This window comes from Gymnoscopelus microlampas, assembly GCF_963454915.1.
Source record: "Gymnoscopelus microlampas genome assembly, chromosome: 11".
NCBI classification, from domain to species: Eukaryota; Metazoa; Chordata; class Actinopteri; order Myctophiformes; family Myctophidae; genus Gymnoscopelus; species Gymnoscopelus microlampas.
Window position 1 is genome coordinate 55,344,166 of NC_139948.1, and position 17,640 is coordinate 55,361,805.

Sequence of the window (17,640 nt, forward strand, 5' to 3'; positions counted from 1 at the left end):
ACCTGTCCACTGGGTGATATTTGTCAGTGTACATACCTCTTTAGGCTGGGGGCGGAGCTTGTTAGTCAGCGGGGAATGTTGAATGGGAGGGGTGTTATCATTATTATTAGTAGTATTACTTGTATTATTTGTATAATAATAATAATTATAATAATTATCATTGTTTATATTACTTGTATTATTATTTTGCTCCTCAGTGTGTTTATTTAAATATTATCCTTTTTACTGTTTGCACGTGCTTTCACTTGTACTTGCCATTGTGTCAATAAATAATTCAATCAATCAAAATGCCCTTCCAGGTGTATGAACCAATCAGCTCCACTCTGAGGAGGAAACAGGAAGAGGTTGCTGCGGTGGTGATCCAGAGAGCCTACAGGAAGCACCTGTTCAGACGAACGGTCAAACAAGCTTCATATAAATACAGAGAGAGAGAGGGCGAGCAAGGGGGAGAGAGAGAGACAGAGGGACTGATCTACGAGAAGATCAATCTGCTTTATGGAGGCGGCCATGAGGAGGCGACGGAAGATACTCCTCCTTCTGTAGAAGAAAGCCCTCCTGATGTAGCAGAGATGAGGGGAGAAACTCCTGCTATAGAGGAGGTGATGGAAGGAATTACTCCTGTTGTAGAGGAGGCGAGGGCAGACACTCCTCCTGCTGTGCGGCTCAGCAGCGAGGTTCTCCTACATTCTGCGCCTCCTTTCTACCTGCATCTGCCTGATGATGAGGAACTGAAGGAGACCGTCGTCTGACAGAGCAGTGGTTCTCAAATTTTTTTAATTTTATTTCAAGAACCCCCCATAAGTCTGAGAGGGTACAAAGGGTTCCATTTGTACCCTCTCAGAGTTACCAACCTGTACGGGACCATTTAGAACCTCCCTAAAGGAACCCTGAGGGTCCCTGGACCCTACTTTGAGAACCACTGTGATAGAGAACACAGGACATGCTAACGATCACTCTGTGCTGACTGCTTTGAGCTTTAACGTTTCTCTTTTCTGTTTTGTTTTGGCAGAATCTTTTTATCGTGTTGAACAGACGACACTTTGTTTGGTTCGGTACACCAGGGCATTGAGAAATGTTAAATTATCGTACCGGAGGCCTTAAAATGATCCTATTTTAAAGACAACTATCGTACACAGACAAAAATAGATAAATCACAGCCAAAAATGAATACACTCCGTGGAAGCAGGCAACTTCCTGGACCTTACTCATACAAAAGCCTGGAACTGGACTGGAAAGACTTGACGTCCAACTACTTATCTAAGATCAGATTCACTGATTCACTGACTTATTGTGAAAAGTCAAACCGGATCCCAATTCAGCAGCCAAGAAATTCAGTAAATACATGCACCTTTTTGTGATATGGTGAAATTATCGTACATTTGAGCAATTTTGGCATTACTGATCGAACATCGTACTTCAACTTCAAACTATTTTATTTTCAAGTACAGACACAATACACAGATACTGAGGTCACCATATAACACTGCCTAACCCTTAAACACTGTGTTAACCCTAACCCTAACATAATTAAACTCTACTACAGTACTTAAAAGCATAATCATGCAGAAGGTCAAATTATTATACTCTCATGCAACCACACTCTGTCGGTCCGTCCGTCCTTTCATGGTAACCTGACATTGTGTTGTCATGGTAACCTGACATTGTGTTGTCCTGGTAACCTGACATTGTGTTGTCATGGTAACCTGACATTGTGTTGTCATGGTAACCTGACATTGTGTTGTCCTGGTAACCTGACATTGTGTTGTCATGGTAACCTGACATTGTGTTGTCCTGGTAACCTGACATTGTGTTGTCATGGTAACCTGACATTGTGTTGTCAGGGATGTCATTTCATTTCATTGATGTTTTAAACACTGTTCTGCAGCAGCTGCTCATAAGTGATCATGCAGAGGTTGCAGGTGTCTTGCTCAACAGCACAAAGCTGCAGTTTGAATTGAACTTGTCCATGGCACTAACCAGCCTGCTGTAAAGACAGGATAACAGCAGACAATAGAAAGGTGAAGAAGTATCTAAATTGACTGCTATCGTTTCTCTTATTAATTTATTGAATAATGTGATACCTTAATCTTTATGTTTTATTTGTGGTTGACATGATGCAACGTGTTAATTTCTAACACTTAACCACGCCTTGTTAAATGAATGATATCAACTTACTAGAGTTGTAGAAATATCATTATGTATCTGAATCTGTTCAACCAATCCAGTCGACTGATCGCTAAGCCCCAAACCATAATAGCGTTTGTATAATGCAAGTTAGTATACACATGAACCATAATTAGCAACAGCAATAACAAAATTAAGATTAATTAAGATCATAAACTAACATGAATAACAAGAATGGAAATATAGCTGCAAGCAGCGATAATATGGGGCCAGGAGAGAGAAAGAGAAATGATAATTCCTTTAACAGGTCAGTTCATGAAAGTCCTTGCGGTCTTGTTTCCAATGAGTGCCTGTGAGCAATTAGGGGTTAAGAGTCTTGCTCAGGGACAAATTTCATTTCATCGACACATTTGCTGACCTGGCCTAGAATCGTACCTGGTGCAACCAGAGTCTCTGGCTCCCTAGGCGGGCTCACTAACCACTCAGCTATGGCCACCCCTCAGAGAGAGAGAGAGAGAGAGAGAGAGAGAGAGAGAGAGAGAGAGAGAGAGAGAGAGAGAGAGAGAGAGAGAGAGAGAGAGAGAGAGAGAGAGAGAGAGAGAGAGAGAGAGAGAGAGAGAGAGAGAGAGAGAGAGAGAGAGAGAGAGAGAGAGAGAGAGAGAGAGAGAGAGAGATACGGAATAGATTGAAGAGACATAGAGAGAGACAAATGGAATAGATTGAAGAGACAGAGAGAGAGACATGGAAACGGAATAGATTGAAGAGAAAGACATGGAAATGGAATAGATTGAAGAGAGAGAGAGAGAGCGCCATGGAAACGGAATAGATTGAGTCATGTTTTTTTGCATTTCAACTTAAATGAGTCTGCATCAAGTGAGGCTTGAACCGGCAACCTTACGGTCATGAAGCACTCTTAGGTAGCTGCAACACTACCTATAGTGCTATATCTTTGTCCAGGCTGATATTGTCTGTTGAGGATCACAAACTCTTGCCTTCTGTCATGACCCAAGCCCCTGTTTCACTAACACTAAGATCACTCGTTCACAAACCATTTACCAATGAAGAAATTGTACATCTCCTCAGAACCAAAATTAGTGAAAGTAGCCGATCTACAAGCTCACAAACCATTAAAAGTTGTCAGATTGTACATTGGCTATTTTCACAATGAAGTATGTTATACATTGAAAAAACATACTTTCATTGCTATCTGAAAAGTTGTGAGATTGTAGATCAGCTGTATGTAAAAAACACTCAATTAAGTATTTCATGTTATCTTTAACAATTGCAGATGTATTCATTGATAGTCATGTTGTGTGAAATGCAACTTAGATGAAGTCTGCACCAAGTGAGGCTTGAACTGGTGACCTTCAGGTTGTGGGGCACACATTTAAGCGAGAAGCCACCAACAGACAAGAACCTGTGAAAGGAGATCACAATGATGATACAGTTTCACGCAAATAGCTGAAAATCCTGGGTTTAAGTGTTTTTCAAACTGCTCAAGATTGCGGACAATCTAAGGGCGGTGCTTACTGGTCAACGTGATAGATGTGTTCCTCATTAGTCAAGGCACATGTGTAAGCAGGTCTAATGGCTGTCGGCCAAACGAGGCATGACTTTTGCCTGTTTAAAGTTTCAATTTTCAAAAAATTGCTATAGCGCCCCCGTTTGACCAATTGGAGTAAGATTGGTTTCAGTGATATTTGGAATGGCCCTTTACATTTCTGCAAAGTTTCAAAGAATGGTAAGTCTGCATGTATGTGTTAGGGGCAGATGAATAATTGTCATAAAACTGCAATATTCATTGGCTCATTAAAGCTTCATTTTTTCACTTATGGAAGATATTTTGCAAACGTTTTTTGGTATAGGTCCAAAGTTCATGTGTAAAAAGTTTCGTGCAGATTACTCAAAAATCCCAGGAGGAGATAGGTTTTAACTGTTTTTCATATAATTCCAAATGGTGGGAGATCTAAAGGTCAGAGGTCAAAAGTCAGAGTGGGAAAGTTGTTCAGCATGAGGAGACGCATGTGTGCATCAAAGTTTCATGGCTGTAGGTCAAACACGGCATGAGTTGTACCTGTTCAAAGTTGGCATTTTTCAATTGAGTGCTATAGCGCCACCTTTTGACGAAAGATTGTGAGAATTATTTCTTGATCGTTTTTCATGACCATCTATCATATGGCCGAGTTTCATAAAAAGCGACTGCACGGTTCAGCCAGAACTGCCAAAAGTGGCAGAAGAAGAAACGGAATAATGCGAATAACAATATGGGTCCATGCTGGAAGCCTGGCCCCATAATTACACTTTGGTGAAACTACCGGGGGGCATATTAGCACATAGGGTTAGTTAATAATGGCTTGTTTTGATACCCCTGCTGCTGAACCACGGTAGTCCCCACGTAGGAGATAGATTTCCTGATTAGGGTAGTCCCCACGTTGGAGCTAAATTTATTGATCAGGGTAGTCCCCATGGTGGAGCTGGCTTTCCTGACCAGCCTGTTCAAGTTGCTTGTGTCCCCCAGCATAATTATACCTGTTAATGATTCTCCCTTTAACCACGTTGTCCCTCGTGCTGTAACCTGTGAATGATACTCCCTTTAACCACGTTGTCCCTCATGTTGTAACCTGTGAATGATTCTCCCTTTAACCACGTTGTCCCTCGTGTTGTAACCTGTGAATGATTCTCCCTTTAACCACGTTGTCCCTCATGTTGTAACCTGTGAATGATACTCCCTTTAACCACGTTGTCCCTCGTGTTTTAACCTGTGAATGATTCTCCCTTTAACCACGTTGTCCCTCGTGTTGTAACCTGTGAATGATTCTCCCTTTAACCACGTTGTCCCTCGTGTTGTAACCTGTGAATGATACTCCCTTTAACCACGTTGTCCCTCGTGTTGTAACCTGTGAATGATTCTCCCTTTAACCACGTTGTCCCTCATGTTGTAACCTGTGAATGATACTCCCTTTAACCACGTTGTCCCTCGTGTTGTAACCTGTGAATGATACTCCCTTTAACCACGTTGTCCCTCATGTTTTAACCTGTGAATGATACTCCCTTTAACCACGTTGTCCCTCATGTTGTAACCTGTGAATGATACTCCCTTTAACCACGTTGTCCCTCATGTTGTAACCTGTGAATGATTCTCCCTTTAACCACGTTGTCCCTTGTGTTGTAACCTGTGAATGATTCTCCCTTTAACCACGTTGTCCCTCATGTTGTAACCTGTGAATGATACTCCCTTTAACCACGTTGTCCCTCATGTTGTAACCTGTGAATGATTCTCCCTTTAACCACGTTGTCCCTTGTGTTGTAACCTGTGAATGATACTCCCTTTAACCACGTTGTCCCTCATGTTTTAACCTGTGAATGATACTCCCTTTAACCACGTTGTCCCTCATGTTGTAACCTGTGAATGATACTCCCTTTAACCACGTTGTCCCTCATGTTGTAACCTGTGAATGATTCTCCCTTTAACCACGTTGTCCCTTGTGTTGTAACCTGTGAATGATTCTCCCTTTAACCACGTTGTCCCTCGTGTTGTAACCTGTGAATGATACTCCCTTTAACCACGTTGTCCCTCATGTTGTAACCTGTGAATGATTCTCCCTTTAACCACGTTGTCCCTTGTGTTGTAACCTGTGAATGATTCTCCCTTTAACCACGTTGTCCCTCATGTTGTAACCTGTGAATGATTCTCCCTTTAACCACGTTGTCCCTTGTGTTGTAACCTGTGAATGATACTCCCTTTAACCACGTTGTCCCTCATGTTGTAACCTGTGAATGATTCTCCCTTTAACCACGTTGTCCCTCATGTTGTAACCTGTGAATGATTCTCCCTTTAACCACGTTGTCCCTTGTGTTGTAACCTGTGAATGATTCTCCCTTTAACCACGTTGTCCCTTGTGTTGTAACCTGTGAATGATTCTCCCTTTAACCACGTTGTCCCTCATGTTGTAACCTGTGAATGATTCTCCCTTTAACCACGTTGTCCCTTGTGTTGTAACCTGTGAATGATACTCCCTTTAACCACGTTGTCCCTTGTGTTGTAACCTGTGAATGATTCTCCCTTTAACCACGTTGTCCCTTGTGTTGTAACCTGTGAATGATTCTCCCTTTAACCACGTTGTCCCTTGTGTTGTAACCTGTGAATGATTCTCCCTTTAACCACGTTGTCCCTCGTGTTGTAACCTGTGATGCAGCATAACTGCATAACTCCTGGAGGTGACAGGTCTTAGAAAAGATCCATGATATTCCATTGAAAGTCAATGGTCAAGCGCTGGGGGCGGACTTTAGAAAACAGTCTATTATTCACACACACACACACACAATTTATTCTTTTATTTATTCATTTTTTATGTCATTATTTTGTTGCTGAGTTATTTTGTATAATTGTTTAGATAATTTCCCCCATTTTTTCCCCCAACTGATTCAATCCCTGACATCCCCAGACTGCTGCCCCCTGCTGGTGAAGCGTGTCCATGGCAGTCAGTCTCAGTGCAGTCAGTGCAAACGAGCGTCTCCGTGCTTTTCCTCTGTTATGGAAACCGTGGGGAAGCTCAGCAGCAAACATGTGACGTAGATGTGGTTCTCAAACTGTGGGTAGAGATGATTTTTTTTAATGTCAGACATTGTTTTCTCAATCAACATTAAACAAACCAACATACAGTATAAGTGTATACAGGGTATCTGCACATTTATAAAGTGACACTTTAACCCATTGAGACCTGGAACTGTGTCATTTTTAGATTTGAGCTAAAAAGCATTATTTTACACTTTGGGCTATTCAAAAATAGCAGATCTACAAGCTCATAGCGCGGCACCGAGTGCCGCGCTACGAGCTTGTAGATCTGCTATTTTTGAAAATTCAAGAAAATGTGTGCACATTTTTGAATATATATATATTTAAAGCGAACATTTTTAACTCAAATCTTTGCTTCTGGGGGTCCCTGGAACAACATATTTTGATGGGGGTCCGTGGACAACTACATATCATTTTGGGGGTCCTTGACATGAAAAAGATTGAGCACCACTGATACAGAAACACGTTTTTCAGGATACTGTTGGGATTTAGGAGACATGTAGAATCGGGTTAATAAAGTCCTTGCCCATCACCACAGAGGAATCTGCCGTTGTCGGGCGTCTATGTGAACACAATTGGCCCGTGTTCGGGGGAGGGAAGCTGGGCGGGAGGAGGGTGATACTGGTCATTGCATTTACTCCTGCGGGCTGGGGGAGGAGCCTGCCGGCAGGGCGGGAGGAGTAGGACGAAGGCCCTATGTCCTCCCGGTGGGGGCTCGTCACTGGCAGGTGAGTCAGTAGGATACAACAACAGTGAAAACATAGAGATGTGTGAGGGGAGGAATTCATTAGCATAACAACTAAATTGGGTCGAAAAAAAGTGGGTAGATTTTTGGCCAGACATTGGATACATTTTGAAAATAGCCAATCTACAAGCATGTAGAATATATTTATCTGTGAAACCGAGTCAAACTAAATATAATGCCTCAACTCCTACAATTCAAGTGCTTGTCAGGGGTGGGGGGCGGGTGGGGGGGGTCCCAAGTTCAAATGTGATTTTTTGTTTTCTTTTGGGGGGGGGGGGGGGGGGGGGGGTCGCGGCTTCAAAGGTTTGAGAACCACTGACGTAGAAGATGACAAAATATCACCTTTGAGAGAGCAGACTATTAAAACCACCATCTTAGTTAGTACTTAATCTGTGTATACAAAATATTATTACATAGAGAGAATATCTTAGTTATACCAACAATGTTCTTGTGAAACCGTTTTTTATGCTTATTTATTAAGATTTTAAAAGATCACTTCTTTTTTTTTTTTTTTTTTACAAATATTTTTATTATTTTCACAGTTTTTACATGAAAGCAGGTAAACAATTTGCATTTTTTCATTTTCTCCCTTTTCCCATCCCTCCCCCCTTATTGTTATTGTTGTCACATTTTTCCTTATTTAAAAAAAAAATAAAGACAAAAAAAATCTGTATCAAAAAAATTGGAACAAAGTAAAGTACCGGACACAAAAAACAAAACATGATTTAGACTCGACACAGACAATGAAAATGTAACAGAAAATAAATAATAGATATAATTTAGAAAGAAATGTTCACATCAAAAGACAGACAGAAAGACAATAAAACTAGATAAAGTGCTCCTCGGAGCACAGGTCTCCGCCAGGTCAGATACGTTATTGTGGCCTCCTGGTGGCGCTATAATAGGCCAACGTGAAAAGGGTGCCATTTATTCTTAGGTCGTTCACGGCAATTGGACACTGCATTCATGATTTGAAGCATTTTGTTCCAAAAATGTGTTTTGCTAAATTAGACCTGCTGGTGGCGCTATAACAGGCCAATGTGAAAAGGGTGGCATTTCTTCCTCGGCCTAGTGGGAATGTGCGTGTGAAATTTCACGGAAATCGCACGCTGCGTTCATGGTTTGAGGCAGTTTGTTCAAAACGGACCAATCCTGCAAACTTTGGATGGCAACCTTAACCAATAAGGATGGAATATGGGAAATCGGACAGATCAGGGTTGATCACATGACTATAGAGATACTGTGTACCGATTTGCATGACGTTTGGTTAAAAACTGTAGGAATAATGTGAAAAAATGGGTTTTGCATAAATCGGCCTCCTGGTGGCGCTATAACAGGCCCATGTGAAAAATTTGAGGCAGAGGTTCTGAATTGGCATCCAGGGAGTGTGTGTGCACAGTTTCGCAGCGACCGGGCCAACGGTGCCGGAGATTTGGTGGTAACACACGGACGGACACACGGACGGAGGGTAAAACATACTCTCTCGCCATGCCTTACGGCCTGGCGGAGACAAAAATAAATACACATAAGATGGATTGCTCAGATGCCAATGTGCCACGCGCCCTTATAAGCAACTCAGAATGCTATCTATCAGTCATATATCATATCATAGACATATAGAGGTCTTTTGGTCATATAATGAAGGTAAATAGAGAACAGAGGAAAAGAAGAATTTAGCCTGTTGGAAGCACTGTCAGACTCTCAAAATAAGTAATGAATGGTTGCCAGATTATATAAAATTTGTCTGTAGACCCCCTGGTTGTGAACTTAATCTTTTCTAATTTCAGAAAGCTCATCACATCCTTAAGCCACATAGCCACGGGGGGGGGGGGGGGGGGGGGGGGGTTAAAAGATCACTTCTGTCATTTTTGACTGCAGGCTTTCTACAGAGAGGGTTACCTTTGCTTTCCACAGGTGCTGCACTGCTTACTTTTTATATCAAAGTTTTTAACTAGCTGCTGACGCTGTGCATGATATATATATATATATATATATATATATATATATATATATATATATATATATATATATATATAGAGCTGTCTGTGTGCAGCTGCAGGACACTTCTACTGTTATTTTGAGAAAAATAAAGTTTGGTTTCATGAAAAACAAAGGCCTTTTTTTAACCTGACATATAAAGGTGAAAGGTCATGGAGCTGGAGTGGAAGAGAGAGGAACTACTTATCTTTATTGTTTTAATATGAACCCTCCACAGTTCTTCTTCTACTGTTTTAATATGAACCCTCCACAGTTCTTCTTCTACTGTTTTAATATGAACCCTCCACACTTCAGATGAACCAGGAAGAGAGATAGAACAACAATAAAAGTGTCTCTGTCTCCCGTTTGTCCCTGTTTGTTCAGGTAAATGAAGTATTAGAACATGAAACATGTTCAATATAAGTACTGTGTCATGTAAAACAAAGCCTGTCTTGGTTTTAATGCCAGATATGTGGTGGTTTTGTAGTAGTTTGTTGTGTGTAGTTGAATCTAGGTCTAAGCAGTCAGATTCATGGCAGACATTACTGCTGCTCACACACACATGTCCTGTAGTCAGGGCTTCCAGGCGTGCCTCAGAATACTTTGATAATATTTGGAATTCATGAATGTGGCCTCAGTTTAACCACTTAGTCCCTCTCAGTGGTTAGCCTACAGTACACCAAGCCTCTTCACCAAAAATAGCAGATCTACAAGCTCACAGCGTGTCACGTTGTGACGCGTTGTGAGCTTGTAGATCTGCTATTTTTGGAATTGCAAATGCAATGTGTCTTTGTAGTCTGTCCATTGTGATAGACCATTGGTTCTCAAAGTGGGGTCCGGGGACCCCCAGGGGTCATAGAGGGAGTTAGTCCCCAGCTAAATGATGGTTAGGAACCAAATGGACCCTTACAGGTCTGTAACTCTGAGAGTGTACAAATGGAACCAAATGGACCCTTACAGGTCTGTAACTCTGAGAGTGTACAAATGGAACCAAATGGACCCTAATGGGTCTGTAACTCTGAGAGTGTACAAATGGAACCAAATGGACCCTAATGGGTCCATTCTAGAGATGAGGAGGAGAGAGAGATGGACACAGTGTCCCATGCTGCTGCTGCTCCTGGCCAGCCTATCAGAGCTGAGGGGCTTCCCTTCCAGACGTCACCCCCAGAACCACCGTCTTGTTGGAAGGTAAGTTCAACCTGTCAGTCTGTTCCTGTTCAGCCTACCTGTGACATCATCAGAAGCCATTTTTGGTCATTCACAAAATGGAGGAAAAAATGTTTTAGTTTTTTTATTTATTTATGAAATGATGATATTGATGCTCCAGGAAGAGAAAGGCAGTCATTTCCCCATTTATGATGTCATTGGTAGGCAGGTTTCCGAACTATACATAGCCCACCAATGAGACGCACAGTGTCTCATCCTTTTGTAGCGATAGTTTTGTTTTGTTGTTGCCTTTGGGGCTTTTTAAATATTGTTGTTTTGTTGATTTTGTATATTTTTTGTTTACTTTTAAGAAAGTAGGTGAAGTGCTCCTTTAGGCCAAATTCCTTTCCTTACGGAAAATAGTCAATATGAGCTTTCCGGTGCACAGGCACATATATTACTTTATTGACTCAAATGAGGGTGCATGTGATGAAGGAAAATCAAGAAAATTCAAATGATGTCAGATTATTTTTCATAACTGATTAACTAACTGTTGCAGTTGTTGAGTTGATGTATATCTATGACCGCTGATTTTTGGAACGTACATTTTACATGCAGAGAAACTCAGTTCATAAAGACTCAGATCATAGTTCTTAAAGACAGAGGTCATAGTTCATAAAGACTCAGGTCATAGTTCATAAAAACAGAGGTCATGGTGGACAAACAGGTTCTCAAGTAGATTAAGAGTGACACTGAAATCTGTCTGTCTTTGGATGAATATATATTGCTCTTATTTTGTTTATTCTAACAAGAGTCAAGACAATAGTTGAATCAGTATTTGAATGTATTGGAATAAACAGATATATTTAGGCTTCATGGTTTGAGTTCCACCCTCAAACCTTTGTGTGGAGATATCATTTTACATATCAGAATCAGAATCAGGTTTATTGTCACATCACAGGTTTACAAGGTAAAAAAGTGGGTGAAATTTGTTTTTGTACAACACTCCCATCGCAACGTTAAATTCCGTAGAAAGAAGAGTGGGGAGAGAGAAAAAGAAGAGGGGGTTAAGTGGGAAGGAGATCAACAGAGAACAATAGAAGGCCAAAATCTTATTAACCTTATACTTCACAAGAGCTTGTAGATCTGGTATTTCCGCCGAATGTTTGTACATTTCCATTTCAATGCTATAAATCATTCACCAGTGCACCACTGGAGATGGTTATGGGACAGCTCATTGCTTACACTGTCCTGAGGAGGGTTCAGCATTTATTCAATGTATTCATTTATACAGCTGTTTTACAAAAGCTCTCACTTTCTTACAATGTTGGTGTTATAGCTCCTCCTGCAGGTCACAAAAATACATAGACTTGTCACTTTACACAGGAGTTTTTGTGTCCGGAACTGATCTTCTGTAGTGTGTTTGTTGTCAGGAGGACACAGTTAGGTGTAACACCTCGTCCCTTTGAAGAGGAGCTGCGGGAGGAACGTGTGTTTGTTGTTAAAGTTTAAAACGTCTAAAACAACGAGGTATGTTTATTTAAGCTGTTGTTAAAGTTTAAAACGTCTAAAACAACGAGGTATGTTTATTTAAGCTGTGTTTGTCTTTGTGTTCATGAGTTTTACGTGTGTTGTACAAATATACATGTTTACGTTATGTGTGCGTGTTGTGAGAGCTTGTTTACAGTTGGACGTTGGATTGAGGCTGATGTTAGAATGGTGTTTAATAGAGATGTTAAATACATGTGAGTAAAGGAACAACCAGTGAGTTGTTTAACCAGGAAGCAGTGATGGTGATGTGGAAGTCATGGTGGGATAAAGACATAGCATTATAGAAAGCCTAAAGACTATCGTAGATGTGTTTTATCCATTTTGAGAGTCCTAGCAACCACCCTCCCAGTGTGCCCTGGAATATCACCAGTAAAGCCTGTATTTCTCTGAACATGTACAAATGCAAAATATAAGGTACTTTCCCGCTTGCCCCACATGTTAACTAGGTGTCCGGAGTGTTTGTTTAATGTATTAATCCATATTTTGCTATAAAGAAGTGTTTTAATCCCGTCTGTGGCCGAACGCCATTTCTTCCCCCTCGTTTACTTCCTGTTTACATTGAGTGTAATTCCGACTTTCACCGGATGCGCCCCGTCACTACCGCCCATTGGGAACTTCCGACAGAATCGGCCACAAACGGGATTAAAACACTTCTTAATTGAAACATATGGACTAATACATTACACAAACACGCCGGACCCCTAGTTAACATTTGGGGAAAGCACCTTATATTTTCTATTGTACATGTTCAGAGAAATACAGGCTTTACTGGTGACATTCCAGGTTAAACTGAGGGGGTGGAGCTAAGACTCTAATAGATATGAAAGTAAAAGTCAGACTGGATAAAACACATAGGATAGTCTTGCTCTAAGGCTAATAAAGTAGAGAGTTTGATATTAAAGTAGACCCCATCACCCCATAATCAACGTCTGCTTGAATCCATTTCCTCCTCATTCATTATTTGATCACCTGGTTAGTGCTGATGCTGCTTACATCATGGTTAGATAATACTACTACTGTACTACTAATACAGGATAAATACTTCAGAAACACAATCAGAACAATGCTTATTGCCAAGTGTGTTGTACATGTCAGGTATTTGTCTCCATGAGGTTGATGCATTGAAAGGAAGTTTACACAGACGGTAGTAGCATACAGCAGTGGTTCTCAAACTTTTTCATGTCAAATTGACACTTATTAGCCCGCGGACCCCCATTTGAAAAGATATGCCAGGGACCCCCATAAGAGAAGGCTTTTTACGGCTCTAGCAGTGATTCTCAACCATTTTAATTTCAAGGACCCCCAGTTTGACATGCATTAGGGCTACGGACCCACATTTAATGGCATTTATATGCCTGGGACCCCAATTTATATTGTAAAATCAATGCTAGATTTAACTCTCAGAGTTACAGACCCATAAGGGTCCATTTGGTTCCTACCCATCATTTAGCTTGGGACCCCCTGGAACCCCCTGGGGGTCCCCGGACCCCACTTTGAGAACCATGGGCATACATTACATATACCATAATATACTTGTGTAAATGAAATGATTGCACACATACATTTAATTTCATATTCAGTCCACATACATACACTTGGTGGAGGGGATTTGTGTGAAGGGGACCTCTGTACAGTAGCTTTACTGTAGTAATTATTCTTCATTGACTGTGAGCTTGTAGATCTGCTGGTTTTTTTTATATTTGGAAAAACATTTAAATTATTTTTATGTAATGGCATGCCCACAGCACTGTAACATTGATGCTGCTATGTATAATATTATGTATTCTTCTATAGATAGCAGCTAATATTACACTACCATGTACTATGTTATGTTGCAGTGATGTATATAGTCTGTATACATTTATACTATACTATCAATGGTATGTGTGTAGCAGTGATGTGTATATAGTCTGTATTCTTCCATAGATATCACTGTAATATTAAAGGTAGGGTAAAAGTGATATTTTTTGGTCCTTCCTATTGCATCATATTACAGAGTCAAATCGAACAATGCCCCTGAAATCCAGGGAAGGAGGACAAAGATTTCCCACAATAGTTTCTGCTGAAATGAATAGGCTAATATGTTATTAAATTACACTTTCAGGGCCAGGTCCTGGCTTAAAAAATTGCATTACTTTAAGATGAAGTAATGCCACCCACTCTTCACACACAGAATAATTGTAATAAAATGCCCCCAGGTTTTTACACAGAGGGAACAAAAATGCACCCTTCTAAATTTTCGTAACTTTTCTACACTACCCTAAGGTCACGAAAATCATGCGTCAATGCCCAAAACAAGCATTTAAATAAACCAGAAGTTTAGTTATTAACAGATTGTGGGGAGTTCAGTCATCCATCAGTGACTCAAATGTCTCCTACACTGCGGCTGAAAACTAGTTATTGTGTTGACCATGATCAGCTGCTCCGGAAGACATGTAACTGACTACATCAGACCTATTTAATGTCACAGGTGAGTAATAATGTCCAGCTGTAATATGTCGAGGTTCTTAATCTTGTGTCTCTGATCGGCAGAACAAAGATCCCAAGATGTCCCGTGTGGCGCTGGAGTCGCTCTACAGACTGCTGTGGGTCTACATCATCAGAATCAAGCGGGCGGCCATAGCTGAATGGTTAGTGAGCCTGCCTAGGGAGCCAGAGGCCCTGGCTGCCCCAGGTTCGATTCCAGGCCAGGTCAGCATATGTGTCGATGAAATGAAATTTGTCCCTGAGCAAGACTCTTAACCCCTAATTGCTCACAGGTTCTCATTGGAAACAAGACCGCAAGGACTTTCATGAACAACCTGTTAAAAGGAATTATCCTTAGTGTGAGAGCAACACGGTCACGCAGAGGTCAGTGTTTACTAGCGCAACGCGCCCTGGTGCTTCATTTAAGCACCGTCATGTGTCGTTGTCACACACTCGAAAATTGTCAATCTACAAGCTCACAACGCATCGCAACGCATGGTGAGCTTGTAGATTGGCAATTATTTGCCATGCGACACCGTCGTACGATGTAGAAATCAGGCTTCATGTATCAGATACTATGGAAAGGATGTAATTGTTCACCATTGAACACATCGTTCTCTCCTTGTTTCGCAGTCGATTACTCAGCATCGTTTCAGCACTTTTCCCCAAAGGTTCTCGCAGCGTGGTTCCCCGGGACACGCCGCTCAATATCTTCGTCAAGATCATCCAATTCATAGCTCAGGTACAGTAGGACGCCCATTTTCTTGTCTCTTAACCAACGTACCTGGATTGTGAACAGCTGAGGCTTAAAACTAAGGATGAACTAAAATGATCGCTGGTCTGTTCACATGTCCTCGCTCAGGAACGGCTGGACTTTGCTATGAAGGAGATTATTTACGACCTGCTGTGCGTGGGCAAATCTCACAAGACCTTCACCATCAACCCAGAGGTAAAATGAGTAAAGATTGAATATACATCACTTTCGCTCTCTCTCTCTCTCTATCTCTCTCTATCTCTCTCTCTCTGTGCTATTTGTGTTGACACAACAAAACGATAAGGGAATAAAGATGCACCCCTCCAAGCAAAAGATTTGACAGGATAGTTCAGGATCATTTCTCATTTGTTGATGGATTTTTCATCAGTGAAATTAGCGCTGCTCTTGGCCTCTGGGTGGCGCAGGGGTAAAGTTCCTGTAAACCAGTGTGGAGAGTAGGGGTTTGACTCCTCCACAGGGCATCCGGCATTGGCTGGGCATTCCATTTCCAATGAGCGCAATTGTCCGTGTTTGTGGTGGGAAGCCAGGCAGGGAGGGGGATATCTGTCACTGGACTAGCGACTCCTACAGGTTTGTGTCTGCTGTTCAGCAAGGAAGCGGAACTGGGAACTCCACACGAGTTATGCCCTCCCAGTGAAACTCTGCTCTGTCAGGTGAAAAGAAGCAGCTGGCGACGTCATATGTATTGGAAGATTGTGGTTGTTTACACCCTTCCCAAGACCAAACAGTAGTTGTCAACCGAGACTACATGAGTGATTTGGCATAACGACTAAACTGCGACTGTTCTCTCAGTGAGAGGTCTTGTCCGAGTCTATTATCCCCTCTCACTGTCCGTCTGCCCTTTTGTGTGTCCTCAGCGGATGAACATCGGCCTGCGTGCCTTCCTGGTGATTGCAGACAGCCTGCAGCAGAAGGATGGAGAGCCCCCCATGCCGACCACAGGGGTCATCATGCCGTCTGGGAACACACTGCGAGTCAAAAAGATCTTCCTCAACACCACCCTCACAGACGAAGAGGCCAAGGTCATAGGTAGGCCTTAGTGCTGGGCGACATGGAATACAATCTATGTGCATAGCAGTCCATTTGTATGCTCTCTGAGTTACGAATGGATAAATGAACACTTTTTGGCTTCTGCTGTGTTAATGTAATGAAATGTATTAAATTCAATTTGCAGGCATGTCGCTGTACTACCCACAAGTGAGGAAAGCCTTAGATAACATCCTTCGTCACCTGGACAAGGAGGTGGGGCGGTCCATGAGCATGACCAACGTGCAGATGTCCAACAAGGAGCCAGAGGACATGATCACGTACGTTACCTTCTACCATGCTTGAACTGTCTCGTTCCCAGGGCTCGTAATCCATAATAATCCATAATCCATTTGACGTGTTCCAGGGGTGAGAGAAAGCCGAAGATCGATCTGTTCCGGACGTGCGTGGCGGCCATCCCCAGACTGATCCCGGACGGCATGAGCAGACAAGACCTCATAGAGCTTCTGGCCAAGTAAGAACCCCTTCCTCTCTCCCCCTCCTTTTATGCCAGGGGTTGCCAAATGTGTTCAGCTCGAGACCCAAAAGAGGAATTTGGTGTCTCCCCTGGGACCCAAATGTACAAAAATACATTATGAATTAGTCGGAATAAGTCCTATTTCAAAAATAGTGATAATAGTGGCTCACGTGTGTTTTTCTTTCATTTCTGAAATCTTGAAAGAAAATGTTAGTTTATTTTATTCTTACAATTTCTGACAAATTAGATTTTGTTTTCTTTAAGTTATATCTGAAAATCTGTTGGAAAAACTTTTGGATAAAATGAAAATGCACTGGAGTTTAACAGTCTACACACTCCTGGACCACTGGCCCTATTAACACTTCATGTGCGATTTTGTCGCTGTGGAAACCTTATTATGTCCAAAAGCGTTACTTTTCAGTAAATAGAAAAAATAATCTGTGTTCTAATTATTATATTAGTTATATATTAGTAAAACACAAAAATAACAGATCTACAAGCACACATGTCACATCGCAATGTGTTGTGAGCTTGTAGATAAGCTATTTTTGTGACTTTTGTGTGACACTGTTGTATGGCGAAGTAGGGCATTCACTTACGAAAAAACAAAAGGTTGAAATTTGGAAATACAAGGTTTCTGCCCAACAGCAATGATTATTTATACAGCACTTTTCAACAAGGCTGTTCAAAGTGCTCTATACAAAACATTAAGAGTATTCAAACAAAGTGCAAAAGAAGCACATTATAAAAGGGCATTTGAATACGATTAAGCATTG

General features: G+C 41.5%; 2 protein-coding genes across 4 annotated transcripts in view; both read left to right on the forward strand.

Annotated features, from left to right (window-relative positions):
* scn4ab (sodium channel, voltage-gated, type IV, alpha, b) overlaps positions 1-770 on the forward strand; it is an 86,053-nt gene extending 85,283 nt beyond the window's left edge. For all 3 annotated transcript variants that reach the window (XM_084072687.1, XM_084072688.1, XM_084072689.1), the window contains one exon: positions 300-770. In XM_084072687.1, coding sequence (XP_083928813.1) covers positions 300-749 — 450 coding nt within the window. In that variant the 3' untranslated portion in view covers positions 750-770. The remainder of the gene's footprint in view (positions 1-299) is intronic.
* Positions 771-10,491: 9,721 nt separating this feature from the next.
* The window catches only part of LOC311054881 (protein furry homolog-like), a gene marked incomplete at its 5' end in the record, with an annotated part of 35,965 nt that continues 28,816 nt past the window's right edge, over positions 10,492-17,640 (forward strand). The window contains 9 exon segments of the mRNA XM_084070877.1: positions 10,492-10,610; positions 12,002-12,059; positions 14,652-14,753; positions 14,944-14,969; positions 15,219-15,327; positions 15,448-15,534; positions 16,218-16,389; positions 16,535-16,667; positions 16,754-16,861. Coding sequence (XP_083927003.1) covers positions 10,492-10,610; positions 12,002-12,059; positions 14,652-14,753; positions 14,944-14,969; positions 15,219-15,327; positions 15,448-15,534; positions 16,218-16,389; positions 16,535-16,667; positions 16,754-16,861 — 914 coding nt within the window.